General features: G+C 44.9%; 1 protein-coding gene across 3 annotated transcripts in view; it reads right to left on the bottom strand.

Moving 5' to 3' along the window:
* Window positions 1-2837: 2837 nt before the first annotated feature.
* Window positions 2838-16279, bottom strand: part of usp34 (ubiquitin specific peptidase 34) — a 48441-nt gene continuing 34999 nt past the window's right edge. For 2 of the 3 annotated variants that reach the window (XM_070976241.1, XM_070976258.1), the window contains exons 45-78: window positions 16029-16106; window positions 15401-15495; window positions 15124-15296; window positions 14802-14952; window positions 14598-14676; window positions 14463-14516; window positions 14268-14363; window positions 14111-14175; window positions 13930-14005; window positions 13639-13686; window positions 13483-13548; window positions 13269-13349; window positions 13007-13092; window positions 12371-12539; window positions 12127-12201; window positions 11752-11903; window positions 11510-11663; window positions 11248-11292; window positions 10926-11030; window positions 10381-10528; window positions 9896-10200; window positions 8909-9238; window positions 8541-8698; window positions 8297-8375; window positions 8026-8152; window positions 7803-7910; window positions 7404-7508; window positions 6621-6745; window positions 5958-6081; window positions 5730-5809; window positions 5411-5551; window positions 4847-4987; window positions 4569-4725; window positions 2838-4436 (exon numbers count right to left, since the gene is read on the bottom strand). In XM_070976241.1, the coding sequence (XP_070832342.1) occupies window positions 3688-4436; window positions 4569-4725; window positions 4847-4987; window positions 5411-5551; window positions 5730-5809; window positions 5958-6081; window positions 6621-6745; window positions 7404-7508; window positions 7803-7910; window positions 8026-8152; window positions 8297-8375; window positions 8541-8698; window positions 8909-9238; window positions 9896-10200; window positions 10381-10528; window positions 10926-11030; window positions 11248-11292; window positions 11510-11663; window positions 11752-11903; window positions 12127-12201; window positions 12371-12539; window positions 13007-13092; window positions 13269-13349; window positions 13483-13548; window positions 13639-13686; window positions 13930-14005; window positions 14111-14175; window positions 14268-14363; window positions 14463-14516; window positions 14598-14676; window positions 14802-14952; window positions 15124-15296; window positions 15401-15495; window positions 16029-16106 (4725 nt within the window). In that variant the 3' untranslated portion in view covers window positions 2838-3687. The remainder of the gene's footprint in view (window positions 4437-4568; window positions 4726-4846; window positions 4988-5410; window positions 5552-5729; window positions 5810-5957; window positions 6082-6620; window positions 6746-7403; window positions 7509-7802; window positions 7911-8025; window positions 8153-8296; window positions 8376-8540; window positions 8699-8908; window positions 9239-9895; window positions 10201-10380; window positions 10529-10925; window positions 11031-11247; window positions 11293-11509; window positions 11664-11751; window positions 11904-12126; window positions 12202-12370; window positions 12540-13006; window positions 13093-13268; window positions 13350-13482; window positions 13549-13638; window positions 13687-13929; window positions 14006-14110; window positions 14176-14267; window positions 14364-14462; window positions 14517-14597; window positions 14677-14801; window positions 14953-15123; window positions 15297-15400; window positions 15496-16028; window positions 16107-16279) is intronic. The other variant, XM_070976250.1, reaches the window with a different exon arrangement.

The following is a 16279-nucleotide window of genomic DNA, read 5'->3' as shown; positions in this document are numbered from 1 at the left end:
CCGTTCGTCTATGGCTCATCGAAGCTATGGCTTGTTGGGTGCTTCCTGACATTAACGGATCATTAATGTCGCGTCTTAGCTGACATATTTCTGTTCTATATTTGTTTTATTTTGTATGGGGCAGCAATCTCTCCACATAATTGGCTGTTCAAGCTCAATTATAGGTAGGGTTGCCACCCGTCCCGTAAAACACGGAATCGTCCTTTAATTGACAATTAAACGTTGCGTCCCGTATTGAACTAATACGGGACGCGATTTGTTCCGTATTTTCACAAATGTCCAATGCACATGTTTGTCACACACACATCATCCCGCCATCATCACATCATCTAAATAATAATCAAAATTGTCGTGAGGGGATCCACGCAGGACCCCGGTCGTGCGTCTGTGTCCCAATTCAGGGGCTGCATCCTTTCGTAGGACCTTTCCTACGCGGCCCACGGAGGACCCGACCCACGGAAGACGCGGAGGCTCCTCCGTCGGCCGCATCAACCATCGGTAAATGGGACCATACGTAGACGCCTCATTGACTGACGCTTCCTATCGGAGCTGACGTTCAGCGCGGCCGCCATCTTGGATGGGTCTCCCATGCGCCCCCAGTGCATTTATCTCTACGGAGGAAAGTGAATGTCCAGCTACCATAATCATCACAACTCCTCTAATTTTTACCCGATTTTCACACGGTTTGGTTTGTTACAAACGTCAGAGATGTAGTTATGATACAGGACGCTGTCACACATTAAAATGCTTCCATGCTGAAATACTTTGTCTTTGTTAAAGAGCATAATACAGACATATGGTATGGCATATGAATAAATGTATTAATGAATTAATTTTAGATTGTAATAAAGAAACAGTTTGATTGTTCATTTGATTTCTCTCTCTCTCACTCACACACACACACACGCACACACACACACACACACACACACACACACACACACACACACACACACACACACACACACAAAATCATGACCCTTCTGTACACACCAACAACACAAGAATTTCTTCATTTCTGTTTTTGTGCGCTGAGTTTATTTAATGTAAAGTTAAGCACACAACACACGCACAAAAAGCAGACATCTCGCATAACCTGTTGACATGCGTATTAAACAAACTGTCGAAACGAGGAAGGTTTTTTCTTTTTGGCCAACTCATCATGTGTGTCGGCCCACAGTCCACTGCTGCTTTCAAACACACACACACACACACACACACACACACACACACACACACACACACACACCTTCTGGCCTGACGTGTCTAAATTTAAACAACTGTTCACAGCTTTAGGATGACAAAGATTCCATAATAGCCTGGACTGAAACTGCTGATGTTTGTGATATACTCTGATTTTAACACATACATACATACAAAGCTCCCATATATACCTGGTCAGTACATTTTTTCCTTCTTTCTTTTTTTTTTTTAAGGCCTGGAAAAGTAAGCTTTAAAATTCCAGGTCATTCCAGCGTCTTACACTACCCTGTTAAGCTTGCAACTGGGGCTGGGAAGCTGAATAAAATAAAATAAATAAACAAAATAGGGGCATTGTTGCTCTCTTTACGTTGACTTCGGTTGGCTCTGGTGCTAGCAGAGACCCACCCAATATGGCGGCGACGCTGGATTACGCTCCAGCACGTAATGAGGCGTCTACGTATATTATGTCTGTGGGACATTCGGTCACTTTTTGGCCCTCCTTCAGCATCTGGATCAAACAGACACACATAAGTTTAGGTCCGTGGTGATAACAAAGGTCTGTCTCTGTGAAACTCGGTGCTTCTTGTAACCAAATAATCAAAGTGTTTGCAGTTTATAGTCTAATCAGGCCTGATAGACAATACGGTTGTTTCTGATGTTTATGTGTTTAAAGTCCTTGTAGGTCATTAATTGGAAACTCGACAATTCAACATGACTTACAGATGAGTTGTATATAAAATAAAGAAATAATCCTGATGACTTATTTCACCTGCTAGATTGTGACCAATCAAATCCCTTTTACCGGTTTTAAATATCTTTAAAACAGATGACAAGCAGTTTTGATGACCACGCCGTGGTCGCACAAACTGAGATGTTGCATATCAAACCTGCTCACAGTTTTTGCGCTTCCGCGTGATTTACGTGCAGAGATTTGTGCGGATGTTTTGCCAGGTCTAAAATCATGTCCGAGAAGTTTACAAATGCGTTTTAACTCGGACCACAGCAACTCTGGCACGCAGAGGTGTGGGACATAAACCCAATGCACTGGTTAAAGTGGGTACTTAAATGCACGGTGCAGATGCTTGCTGATAAACTGGACAGGACATTCGGTGTTAAGTTTATTTTTAAAGGATGATAAAACTTGATGGAATTGACTGGGGAAGCGATACAGTTGCATGCAGTGGAGGCGGGGACAGGAGTACCTGCTGTCGCTCCAGAAGAAAAGGGGTTTGGTTCCCTGGATGGAGCCCTGCTGGTCACTCCAGGTCTCAGTTTGTGATTCAGGGTGATCAGCTCTCTCTCTCGCTCTCTGCTTTATTCCTATTTATTTCATTTTGCTTCATGTTGTCATCTCTACTTCCTCTGTGTTCATGTTTTTGGCCTTTCTCTCATTTTATCTGCCTGATCTAGTTTTATTGTTTCTTTTCTAAAGCACTTTGTAACAAAGTTTATTATTCATCACACTTACTGTTTGAAGACTTGTGATCCATTTAGCTTCCTGTACCTCTGCTGCAGATGTGAACTGATGCTAATGTGAACATCTGCAGCTCACAGGCTGAAAACATTGACAACTATTTCTTTGGAATGAAAGAAAAAAAACCTCACAGCTTCACATGGGCTTCAGTTCATAATTCTTCATATTAAAACTGTTTTATTAATTTATTCTCTATTAAAATAAAATCAGAAGAAAATCAGAACACAGCAGAAGAAGCAAAAATAAACAATAGATTATGGAATGTGCTTAACTAAAGAAAATAAAAGCTCCAGCTGGTCCAACATGGGGGCTTTATTTCAACCACAGTCAAATAAAGCACCGCTTTTAATATATTCATATATATATAAAGATATTTATATATATATTTATATAGTTTTCATATACACCTTCAGGCAATGACTAGAGAGGATTCTTTACAGAATCAAGTTTCTTGTGGTTCTCTTAATTTACAGGTAAACTTAGTTTCTGGATAATTAAACCACAGAAAAAGTCAAGGCAACTTTCTTTTGCCTCGTTCATAAAGTACAAAACTGGCACAGAGGACGACCATTTTTATACACAGTAAAAATGCAATAAAATTAAATTACATACAGAGGAGACAAAAGTTCTGTAAACCTTTCCCCGTTACAGCAAATAAAATCACTTTCCAAAACAAATTCAAATCAGTATAAAACACACAACAAAAGAAAAACTTTTTTTGCCCTTTGAAAAAAATGTGCTGTAGCTTGTACAACTTCTTCTGTTTCTCTTCTTTATTAGTCAAACGAGGGGTCAGCTGTGCGTGGAGTCGGTGTTGACGGAGCGAAACGACACGGCGGAGCCACTGAAGCTGGAGAAACCCACCGACTGAACATCAGCAGAAGGCAACGAACAGCAGCACAAACAGCAGAGGATGAAAACAAACAAACAGGAAAACGTCTTTTCCTCTGAACAGAAGGGAGAGAGAAAAAAAAGGTTAAAGATCTCATGGCGGCGGTGAGTTGATGATGTCATGAAGAAGGCGGGCCTTTAACGGACAGTTTGGTAACTATGGCGATGGTGGCTTCCACCGTCCTGTACAGCATGTCCAGCATGTCAGGTGGGGGGCCAGTGCTCGGGAACACCTGTGAGGAGGGGGCGTGGCTGCTGCAGCCCTCAGGCCCCTCCCCCACCAACCCAAGGGCTGATGGGAAGGCAGCGTCTTCTGAGAGAGGCGGGGCCGAGCCACTGCTGGTCTTAGAGCCCGCCTCTTTCTCTTCCTTCACTTCCTCTGATGTGACAGACATCCCCTCACCCCTCCTCCCCTCCCGCTGCTCCGCCTCCTCCTCACCTGCTGCCATGTGTCGTGGTGGCTCAGGCTCCTCCCCCTGCACAAACCCCTCCCCTGCTTCCTGCAGCAGAGAGGAGGAGGAGGAGAATGAGGAGGAGGATGATGAAGAGGCCTCCATCTTCTCCTCTTTAGGGGAGGAGTCCAGATTCCCAGAGGAGGTGGGGGCGGGGTCAGGAGAGGGCGGGTCCTGCTCAGTTCCCGGGTCGATCAGCGAGGAGGAGTCCCGTGTCTCCGTGTCCGAGGTGCTGGTGGGCGTCAACGCCTCCTGTTGGTCGGGCTTCGTCTCACTGCAGGGCGGGAGGGCCGAGGAGGACGAGGAGGAGGAAGAGGAGGTGGAGGCCACGCAGAGCGGCGCCACTGCATCACCGGCTCTGTCGTCATCACTGCTTACCCTCCGCCGCTTCACCGGGGTCGCTCCTTCATCCTCAGCTGACACACACAGATAAACGCACACACATTATCATCACCTTGCTCGACTTCGGCGTCACGATCTCCAAATCTGGATGTGACGACTAAAGAGTGTGTCTGAGTGAGTGTGAGTGTCTTTTGTGTGTGTTGTACCTTTGGCCTTGTGGTCCTTGGCCTCGAGCTCCAGAGCGCTGCGCTGCTGGACACAAACACGACAGCGACCCAGCAGCTCCTGCAGGGCGGGGCAGAGGGCGGGGTCGACGGCCTGAGGAGGCTGGACGGACAGCAGCAACACCAGCGCCCTCAGGTCCTGACAGAGAGAAGGAGACACGGACAGCAATGAGAACGACTGGAAAAGGAGAGTTTTCAGAAACTGATTGTGTGTGTGTGTGTGTGTGTGTTTGTGTGTGTGTGTGTGTGTGTTTTCGTACAGCATTGAGCAGGCCACTGGTCTTGCTGAGCTCCAGGCGGTGAGCTGCTAGTTCAGGCTGCAGGCTGCTCTGTTCATTCAGCAGGTTCGTCACCAGAACACCAATCAGGTTGGAGCAGCTGGGACCGGACAGCACCTGGACCTCCACACAGACACACACACACATTTGCTATGGTGCCATCATCTAGATAATTGTTTCAACAGATACAAACTGGACGACTGCTCCCTTCCTTTAACAAATCTACCCATGAAGTCTTTAATGTGGACAATTTTTAGACGATTTGGCAAAGGCTTGGTGTGTTTTCATTCCTGAAAAGACAGTTTTCCCCAAAAGAAATGATGAAGCAAAGAGGAAAACAGATTTTGTAAATTCACCACACAATATAAGACATCCACCAGTTGCGCCCGCTATTCTTTGACGGTGAGCTGTCGTCTGGAGGATTCCAGCCGTCGCTGGGAGAGCACCAGCGACGGCCATCTTATACTTTGTGGGAGAGCTGCCCCCACAAAGTATAAGATGGAGAAAAAAGATGCCGTAAGAAAGTTCCGGTGCAGTTTTTTGTACCTTGTGCAGGAAGCAGGTGAGGAAGGAATAAGCCACGTTGTTGTTGAGAAACGTCCTCTCATCCATCAGGATGCACTTGATGTACTCGCTGAAGGCCGGATCCTCACACAGCAGCTTCACACAGGTTTTAGCAAGAACAGACTGAAAGAGCAGCGGCAGCAAAAACAACTCGATCAATTCACTGATACTGTCTTTGCAAACGGGAGCTGAGTGAGCGAGTGAGGGTAAAAACAGGGCCAGATACTTCACATGTAAATCTTCCTGCAGCTTTAATCGTTTGTCTTGTGTTGAAGCATCCAAAGTTTAAAATGTGACAAACCTGCGACTGACAGAGCTCCGTCCACAGTTTGGGGAAGAGAGCGAGGTGAAGAGGAAGTCCTTCATACGCTATCAACACACCTGAGAGAGAGTTTGTTGATGTGTCATTCCATGTGCATATATGCAGACATGTTTTTATCAATGGTATATTGTGAATACAGACACACACACACACACACACACACAAACACACACACACACACACACACACACACACACACACACGTACTGAGTTTGACGAGTGTGTCGGTGAATTTCTCGCAGTTGATGGCGACGCGACACAGCAGGTGGATGAACTGGTGGTAGGACAGGAAGTAATCCAGCAGCATCCGGTCGTACACCTCGTCTTTACCCTGAGACACAAACACACACGCACGCACACACACACGCACGCACACACACACGCACGCATGCACACACGCACGCACGCACGCACGCACACACACACGCACCCACGCACACACACACACACACACACACACACACACACACACACACACACACATTGAGCTCCTGCAGGTTTTATAGAGCAAAGCGACGATTGTTTTAAAACAGTTTTTAGTTAGAGGAGGGAAGCCTGCATTGAACAATTATTGGCCGATTATTTTCTTGATTATTATCTGATTAATAAAATGTCAGAAAAGAGTGGAAAATGTCCAAAGTGACACTCAAAAGCTTCATTTCATCCAAACAAAAAATACTTAGTTTATGATGATAGAAGACAGAGAAAAAGCAGAAAATCCTCTCACTGAACAAACTGGAAATGTCACATTTTTGGCACATTTTCCCAAAAAATCCTAAAAATAGTTCACTTTAACGGGGCTTCTCGATTTAATCACAAGTTAAAAAACAGCGTATGGTCACGTGACAGAGGTGTTACAGGTGAACGTACCTTGCTGCTCTCCACCATAGAGGGCAGCAGGCACATGTTGAGCTCCGGTCTCGGGGGTCGGATGTTGTTCTTGGCTCCCATCATCTTGATGTTCTCTCTGCAGGGCAGGTAGGGACCGAACGACACTGTGGACAGAAACACAATCACTGAAACTGCCCTTAATACTAGACATTGATTAATAAAATAAATCTTAATAAATGATCTGTGAGCTTTAAGTCTTTAAATTAAACACAAGATTTTTCAGAACTTTAAAAGCAATTATCTGAAATTATCAACAGCCCTGATCTATGATGAATATTAAAGATCTTACACACATCAGATCAAACTGCATATCATTTATACTGTGCATTGTTACAATTAGTCTTTCAATGAAGATGTTAATTTAAAACACTGTTCCTTAAGGTTTTTATCTTCTGTATGCTGCACTTGAACTCTTATACATATTAACTTAACCTGTAATCAAGTGTTGTTAATGAAAATGGACAATAATCTCCTGGAGGTGGCAGACTTAGCTCACACTAATTAGCTGAAATTAGGTCAGAAAGAAACGGGGGTATCATGGGGTGTAACTTTTTGGAACAGTTCATGCCATTATTCATGACTGTATGTCATCGCAGCAGAATCTATATTAGTTACACTTCCCTGTATTTTCAGTGCATGGCTGCATCCCCAGTATCCGTGACAAAGCATCCTCCATGTGCTTTGTCAAGTTGTTTGAAAGTGCATTCTACAATAAGATGAGGAATAAGCTTTATTTTTGACTAAAAGGAGGCAGGGACTCACTGGGGATGTTGCTGTGGTGGTAGGTGCAGTGGTTGTGCTGCAGGAAGGGGACCAGAGTGTGCAGGAAGTCATGAGGACTCAGCAGAACGAGTTCCTTCAGCACATCTGCAGGAACCAGAACAAAGAACACAGAACATTACAGACCATCTGCCTTCATCACAGTCTGAAAAAAATCAGCTGTTTTCTCTGAGTCAGAGGAGAAGAGACAGAAAAACACACAACAGGAGAGTCATCTCTGTTAACATCACACTTATCTATAAAGAGACCTGATGACACTGATTGTTGGTGTCATTCTGTACTTGCTTCCAATCAGTCAGAAAGTAAAAAAAATCTGTAAATACTTGAGTTGATTTAAAAAAATAAACATTAAACGTGTGTGTGTGTGTGTGTGTGTGTTACCCAGGCAGGCATTGCGGAGCTCAGGCGGGCTGTAGGAGTTCAGGAGTGTGAGCAGCTTGTGGGCGAAGTCGATCCTCTCCTGCCACTGGATCAGAGCCTGCTTCACATCTGGATGAGAACACACAGAAACATCTGCTCAGAACAGACACGCCTCTCCTCACATGTTGATCTTCTGTTGTCTCAGTGTAACTTGTCACATTTCTTCCTCTTCTGGCGGCCTGACCTTTGCGCTGCAGGTACGGCCGAGTGGCTTTGAGGACAGACAGGAAGATGGAGAGCAGCTCCACCAGGTCTCCAGTGACGTGACACGCCGTCGCCTCGTGGTACATCATGTGCAGAGTGTTGAAGGACTGCAGAGGACAGACGGACAGAGACCGCCAATTAGTTAGAACAACTGTACAAATTTATGCTGAGTTGAGACTGAGAGCAACCAGTTTCTAATTACACTGATGTTTCAAAGTAAAACTGATGTAAAGAGGAGATCCCGATCGTACTTCAGTCATGAGGATGAGTCCTCTGTTGAAGACCACCAGCAGTCGGTCCTCGTCGTTCTCCAGCAGAACCCTGAAGGCACTGAGAGGAACAACACAACCAGGTGTTAGATAGTATCAGCACCTGAGGACAAACACTGCGACAAAACTCAGCCTCTAAAGCTGAAATTTAGAAGCTTTATTGTGTGTGTGTGTGTGTGTGTGTGTGTGTGTGTGTGTGTGTGTGTGTGTGTGTGCATATGCGGACCTGATGAGCGTGGTCCAGCAGGAGCGACCGTCCAGGCAGCGCAGGTAGCAGCTGATGGTGGTTTTCTTGAACTGTTTGATGTCCTCCAGTTCTTCTTCTCTCATGTCTGCTCGCTGCGCCACAAACAGCTGCATCAGGTTGAACAGCTCCTCCACCGCCTGCAGGGGGCAGCACAAACACACACACAAAGCAATCTAACATGCATCACCAACAATTAAAAATCTGGACCGCTGCGCAGGAAATACAGCAGAGTAAAACTAACAGAAAGAACCAATCAAAACAGGAAGCATCATCGCTTCCATTCTTCCAGCTTTGACATAAAGAGACATTTCTGCTGAAGCTGATCTGAGCACAGACTCTCCACCCACCCCGGGGTACTGGCTGGCGTGTGGCGTCAGGTTCTTGAAGGCCCACTGGATGTTCTGGTGCGAGGCGAGCTGGCGGGTGAAGGCGGGAGACTGCTCGCAGCACATGCGCAGGATGCCGTAATAGGCGGGCAGCATGCCGCGGTTGAACAGCACCACCTCCTGGTCGTCGTGGTCGGCCAGGATGTAGTTGAAAGCGATGTTCTTGGTCACCACGGGGTTCTGCACCACCAGCCGGACGTTCTCCGGACAGTCCACGCACATGTTGTACCAGAAGGAGAGCAGCGCCTGCTTGTTGTGGTTGGTGGCGATGGCTGGCTCGGACAGTTTGGGCTGAAGACAGAAAACAACGTGACTAAAGCTCCGTGACTGGAGCACATGTTCATGTAGAGCTGCAACCAACATATTTCATATTGTTACAACTGTGTTTTACTATATTGTCATTCATCTCTTTACATGTCAGCATCTACTTATGGGTTAGGCTGAGTTACAGTTGTTCAGAAATACATTAATAAACTCTTAAAAGTGTGGTTTGATATCTGCTTGTTATAATGTGTTACACACATCTTATTAAATGTTTATGTACTTCTTCTAAAGGCACTGCAGCTGCAGTATTTTTACAATATGGTTGTACTCAAAACTGCCGATACGGATATTTTGGAATTTTGGAAGTTGACAAGTTGACACACACTGACACACACACCTCTCCTTTTGACCAGTCTCGTCTCAACAAACAAATACATTAGTGGTGAAACCACTAAGGTTTTGCTACAGATGGTGACGCAGTATCCCCAAACACTAACCCTAACCCTACCCAGCTGCAGAGGAAATATTTCAGCTTAAGGAATTGAGTTTAATTGATGCTGGGTGGGAAGATTCAGCAGCAAAGACAATATGTTGAGGAAAATAATCAAAGAAAAAGAAAATAACACACTTAAGAAGCATCGTCCTGATATGAAAAACGATGCAAAGCTAAGTGAATAAATGTACCTGGAAGAGGTTCCACAGGTCCATGAAGTATCCAGAGAACATGAGTTTCTCAGTCTTGGAGATGAGGCAGTAGGTCATGAAGCTGAAGTACTGAACCAGCTTGGTGGTGCCGTGAACGCTGGCGTCCACGTACAGCTTGGCGCGTCCCAGCAGCCCCAGCAGCAGGTTGTAGACCTGGTGGAGTACCACAGTGGTGTCGGGCGAAAGCGGCAGCTCCCGGGTCGGCAGGTGGAGGGAGCGCGTGGAGCGAAACATCTGGCGGAAGGAGTTGCTGGGGATGAGGGAGACGAGGAGGTACGCCGCCGCTGGAGGGAGGAGAGAAGGCTGCTGTTAGGATAAGGAAGAAACTGCAGCTGACAGTTAATCTAAACTTTGGGATGTAAATATCAATTTATCTTGTCTTATCTAAGATGTGGTTGTTGTTTTTTTCTAATTTTTTTGTTAAATGTCCTTTAAATGTTTTTGCAGAATATGGAGGCTCTCACATGTGCGGACTCTGGGGTAGTTGTGGGCCAGCAGAAAGCGCTCCACCCAGTTCTCCATGTTTTGGAGGACCCAGCTGTGGGCCAGTTTGTTCCTGGGAGTCTGGACAGCCAGCCAATCCAGACACTGAGACGGGTTGTACTCGATCACCTGTCAGGAAGAACACAAACATATATAAAGACAGAACAAAACAAAGACACTGAGGCTCGTCTGCGTGAGCTGAAGTCTAGACTTTTTTATGCACTCTGGAATAATCTACCAGATGTTTAAATATCACATTCACGAGATCTTTCATGATCATCTAAGAGTTAAAAGTAAGCGGAAAAGTAATGTCTCATCTGAACATTTATCTGTGTCTTTGTCAATTTATTTGCTACTTTTTTGTAGCCTTTTTCTGGAAATCACCCTAAAAATAAATCAAAGTGGAGATAACACTTTCATTTTAAATATGGTGCCACATTAAAAAACATAGAAAAAAAATCTAAAAAAAATGTTGTGAATATGATCCATAAATTGGATTTCTGCTTTGATGACACGAGTATTTTACCTCCCAGATCCTCTGGAGGATGTAGGAGGCGAAGGAGGGCATCCCCGGGGGTCCGCCTGCAAACTCCATCAACATCGTCAGCAGCTTGAAGAAAGGATTGGCAGCCTGGTGGAGTGAGAAAAGAAAACTGTTGATGACGCGCACACAGCTACTTGCTTCTTATAGACTCATATATTAAATCATCCAGCCTACGACTGCACCAGTAGTAACAGAACAAGTTCAAAACTGCATGAGGTGAAGGTTCAATGGTGCTGTGTTTTCAGTATTTTATGTTTTTTATGAAGCTGCTTTGATTAAAAAGTCTCATCTCCGTTCTGCTTACCTCAGGAGTCAGCTTAGCAATGGAGGTGAAGAGCATTGACACGATCTGTCAGGAGAGAATTATGCATTCAGTATTAGATAAATCACTTTTATCGCTGGCTGCAAATACTGCTGTTTGTCTTAGAGCCAATTCAAAGACCCCAGAAGTGACAAGAGCAACATATCAGCTGTAATATGACAGTAACAGGACAGCAGCCCCTTACTGAAACACTTAAACTCTTAACTCGTTTTCTCTGTGTGTGTGTGTGTGTGTGTAAACATACATGCTCAGCCAGGCGGTTGTTATATCGACAGAGGCTGAAGATGAGGTTGCAGGTCTGTCTGATGTTGATGCCATCTCTGATGTGCTGGAAGAGGAAGGGGAAGCCTTTCCCTCCGGTCAGCGCTGCCATGTCGCTCTGGGACAGAGTCAGATGTCTGCAGGCCAGAAAGAGACAAAGACTTGTGTGAATCTTCAAACTCCTGCATTAAACACAACATGCATTCATCAGATCCTGTATCACACCTCTCAGACCGAGACTGCTCCACCAGCAGAGCGATGAGGGCGATCATCTTCTCCAGAGCTGCAGGACGATACTTCTCCTCCGCCAGAGACAGGATGTCCTCCTCCTCATCCTCCTCCTCTCCCTCCTCCTCTGACAGCACCTCCACCTGAGGCTGAGGGAGGACACTCTTCATTTACTCTGTTTCTTCTTATAGTTACGATACTTACATGTCATTAAATACCATTGATCTATCAGAGCAGTACAGGCTCAATTATCACATGTAACGACAAGTAGAGCCAGTGAATAAAAGAAGTGAAATTCAGACCTCATAGAAAACACTGTAGTAAATAAACAAAGTGAGCTGTCAAACATAAAGCATCAGAGTGTGAACTTACATTCTCAGGGCCTTTGGTTCCCATGTAGAAATGCACCATGATGGAAATGGCTTGTAGTGACAATAAGAACTGACTCTGCAGACACACGACGAACAAGATTAACAATAACTGCTTAAAAATCACATTAAATACAGAATTTTTTTAATTAAAACAAGCAGAAAAGAAGAAAAAGAAAGAAAGAGCTTTTGGGGTAATTCACCCTTCAGACTAACAGATTAAAGCCAGGGTTAAAGTTCAGACTGACCTCCTCCTCTCCCATCTTGGCAAACTCGTAGAGAAAGGCAAAGTACTCGGTCAGGTGTTTGCTGTGGGGCTTGACGCCGTGCTCCATGATGGACAGGAGGGTCTTAACGAAGCGAGTGACACAGGATCGGCTGCCGATGTCCTCAACCGGACCGTCCATGTCATCAGAGCTGAAACACGGGGAAAGAACACAACACAGGCTTCTTCAGTTTTAGGTTTTTGCTCAGCTGCTGATGCAGTCCGACACAGTTTAACGATAAACTGCCGCCTTGAATGCATTCTGTACTCTGTCAGCTTTGTGTGTCTGCCAGTGATGTGGAGCCACAAATCTTTCTCAGAGTCCAGAGTGACACTGAGTGACACGAGGCTCCTCTTTGGATCTCTTTTGCCATCTGATACTGCAAACACAACACTGTCTGTCTGTGCTGCGCACCTCTAATGGCACAACTGAACCGACTTTGCATTCATCACTGAAATCGATGATTGAAGGGAGGGAAAGTCAAACAAGAATGTCTAATTATTCACTGAGCACAAAGAACCAGAAGTTAAAATCTAAATACAGAGCAGCTTCAGGATTAAGAACAAAAATAACAGTAGAACATTGAACTGCTACTCCGACCAATCAGGTGTGACGTACCCGTCCTCCATGCCGGGCTGCAGGTAGAGGTGAGCGTGAACTGGACGCAACCTCTGGATGACGTGAATACACAATCTCTGGAACATCTGGAAGACAGAGGCAGCATGTTTGTGAGATGAGACAATATGAAGATTGAACTTTAATCACTTTAATCATAAAAAGTTAATCATTAAATGCCTGAGAGGAAAATCTACGTCACAGGGTGGAGGACTGAAAAATGGAAACCAGGTCACAGTGAAGTTACATCAGATAAACAACTCACTTGTCTGACAATCTGGTTGGGGCACTTTATGAGGATCTGCATTGGCCACCAGTTGTCGTCAGCCATTCGATCCAAAAACCACTGAAACAGGAAAACAAAAACAAGAGTTTCAATACTGCATCCAACAGAAACACCATGTGGTCCATATGAGATGTACCAGAACAACAAAGGGCTGCAGCACTGAGGTGAAATAACTGCGAGGCTGTGATCTGACCTCGCAGGCAGCCTGACTGTTGTTGAACTGTTTGGTCAGGAGTTCAATCCACTGCAGCATGGTGGGCTGGAGGTGAGAGAGCAGGAAGGACACACATCAGTCAGACACTGAGTAACCAGAAACGAAATGTCCTGCAATAAGCTGAGTGAGCAGTACCTTCTCCTTGGAGTGAATGAAAGTCTCCAGGACAAACGAGGTGCTGAGCTGCAGAGAAAAGAACATTTACAGTAAAGAAATGAACTTTCATGTCTTTCAGGGGATCTTTGAATGTCTAAAAAAGGATTTCATGCACATCATGAGGAGATTTTTTTATTGCTAAAGAAGCATCTTTGGTTTTCTTCAATACTATAACCAAGTTTAATTGTCAAATTTAAACTTTATTTCCCCTCAATCTACTTTCAGTGTTGTAAAGATAACTAAAAATGCTTGAACGTTTCTATTTCTCACCTTAGCAGTCATGAGGGAGACGGCTTTCGGGTCTGGTAGCGTGCTAGGGATGCTGCTGCAGAGCTGCCACATGAAACTGAAAAAACAAACAAACAATCGTGGGAGGTGAGGAGTGATTATAAAGATCAGGTTTCATCAGTTCACTCAGTCAAAATAACTAAGTAATAGACTTGATACCCACCCAAAGTAGGTGTGTTCAAATATATTTTTATCCTGGAGGAACTGCATGTTGTCGTGCCAAATCCACTGAAAGAGACACAGACATGCAGATTTAAGATTTAATCATAAATATAAATGTATTTAGATCATTTAAACATGAAAAAGTAGAGCAACAGTACCTCCAGCAGATCAGGAGAGACATCAAAACTAAAGTCCTTCCCGTTCTCCTCCTCCAGCTCCACTCTCTTATAGAAGAGCATGTAGGCACTGTGTGTCTGCAAGTTCAATCAATGCTTCATTATTACCCTCTGGACCACATGTGGTGATGAAAAACTGAACCAGACAAAGAACAAACAGCCTGCAAATCATTTTACCTTCTCAAAAGAGAAATCCATGAACTTGTCTGTGACGGAGTCGTACGTTTTTGTCTGAAAGACAAACCTAAAGTCAGCGAGGTGCAGAGAGACAGATGAATTCGTGTGTTATTTTCATGTGACTGCAGCTCGTACCGTCATTTCTCCACCGAAGCACTCGGAGGCCAGCTGGGCCGAGTCGAAGGATTTCACCTCTGCATCGTTGAACAGGTACCTGCAAGAAGTGCAAGCCTTGTTTTTAAATCCAGCTAAACGTGTGAGCAACCTGGATCTGGCTTCTGGGTAATAAAGTCCATAACACTCATAATCATTTCCACTTAAACCTGCTTCTGCGCTCACCACTTGTTGTTCTTGTAGGCATGTGGGTTGACGATGTCCCTAATGAAGCTGTAGTAATGGCCGCCGTCTGCTGTGCCCGTGTGGACTGTGACTCCGATGAGGTCATACTCGTAGCTCTCTGTGACTTTTGCCTCGCCCTCTTCCCGAAAACCTGCAGCACAGACACAAACACCGCTTTGACATCAAATGATATGTACATCAGGAATTTCCTTAAAATGTTCCAGTGTATCTTCCCTCATGACGTAACTACAACGCACACTTTCAGTAACTATTTGTTCTCTAATATTTCCCGTTCTCAGTGTTTTGCGGTGTTCATACGGACCCTCTTTGCGCTCTCCTTTGCCCATGAGGAAGTCCTCGGTGTAGGGCGTCATGTCGAGGCGCAGCGGGAAGGAGAAGTGGGTGTTGACCTTTTCTTTCATCATCGTCACCATGTTGAAGGTGTATCTCATAGTGTTGAAACTCAGGATCCGTGGCAGCTTTTTGAAACAGGCTCTGTGAGAGGAGAGATGAAGGACGGAGGGAGATTAATTGGACGTGAACATGAGTCCAACTCCCGTTCGAGGGTTTCAGGATTGTTTGTTAAGATTTATTCTGACCTTTTCTCTGCGCGGACCTTCTTGCCACACTGGGAGCAGGTGTACATGTTGTCGCCCTCCAGAGTGTCCTTGATGGTCACCTCATCCAGAGATTCCTGAGCAAAGACAACAGCAGCAGAGAGGGAGACAGCAGAATGTACTTAACTATTAAATTAAAGTACTCATACAGCAGTAAAATGTTCCCTGTCAGTGTTTTACTCTGATATCTGATGTTAATATTACTGCTGCATTAATGTGTATGTTGCATTTTACTGCTGTAGATGTTCAAGGCTGAGCTCATCTGAACTTCCGCTGTCGGTGAGTTTGATCTGCAGCAATGCATCACATTCTATAAGATCAACATATGTTTGCGGCTGTCCAGTGAGAACCGCGTATCTCTAAAAAGTTTCATGAGCTCAGAAATACAGCCTGTTTTGTGACGATGCATTTCCAGCTAATCCAAGAGGCTTTTAAAGAGTTTATTTAGCTGAAGAAGGAGGAGAATTTTCTCCACACATAAAGGCTTTAATCACAAACAATCAACATCAATACATCTGGAGGAGATACATGGTTTGCCTGTGATGTAGTGGGTCAGAACTGTAAAGCTGTTCCACCACTGGCTGCTGCTGCTGTGTGTGTGTAAACTCACGTAGATGTTCTTCATATCTGCCACTTGACATCTGACGGTGTAAAACTCCTCTGCAGTCTGACTGACGTGGTCACAGTCCTGCAGGACAGACGGAAGCACAAAGCGTCAGTCAAACTGTCAGGAACTGAATTTTAAAACTCACCACTAGATCATCTTTATACCTCTTGAATTAAACTGCTATTCTTTAACCTCTGCACTGCATTCTCAAGAGATGAAGTACTTCATGTTTAGTGTGCAATCAAGCTTTTAAA

The sequence above is a fragment of the Chaetodon trifascialis genome, chromosome 2, assembly GCF_039877785.1.
Source record: "Chaetodon trifascialis isolate fChaTrf1 chromosome 2, fChaTrf1.hap1, whole genome shotgun sequence".
In the NCBI taxonomy this organism is placed as follows: Eukaryota; Metazoa; Chordata; class Actinopteri; order Chaetodontiformes; family Chaetodontidae; genus Chaetodon; species Chaetodon trifascialis.
This window is presented reverse-complemented; position numbering and strand designations above follow the sequence as displayed.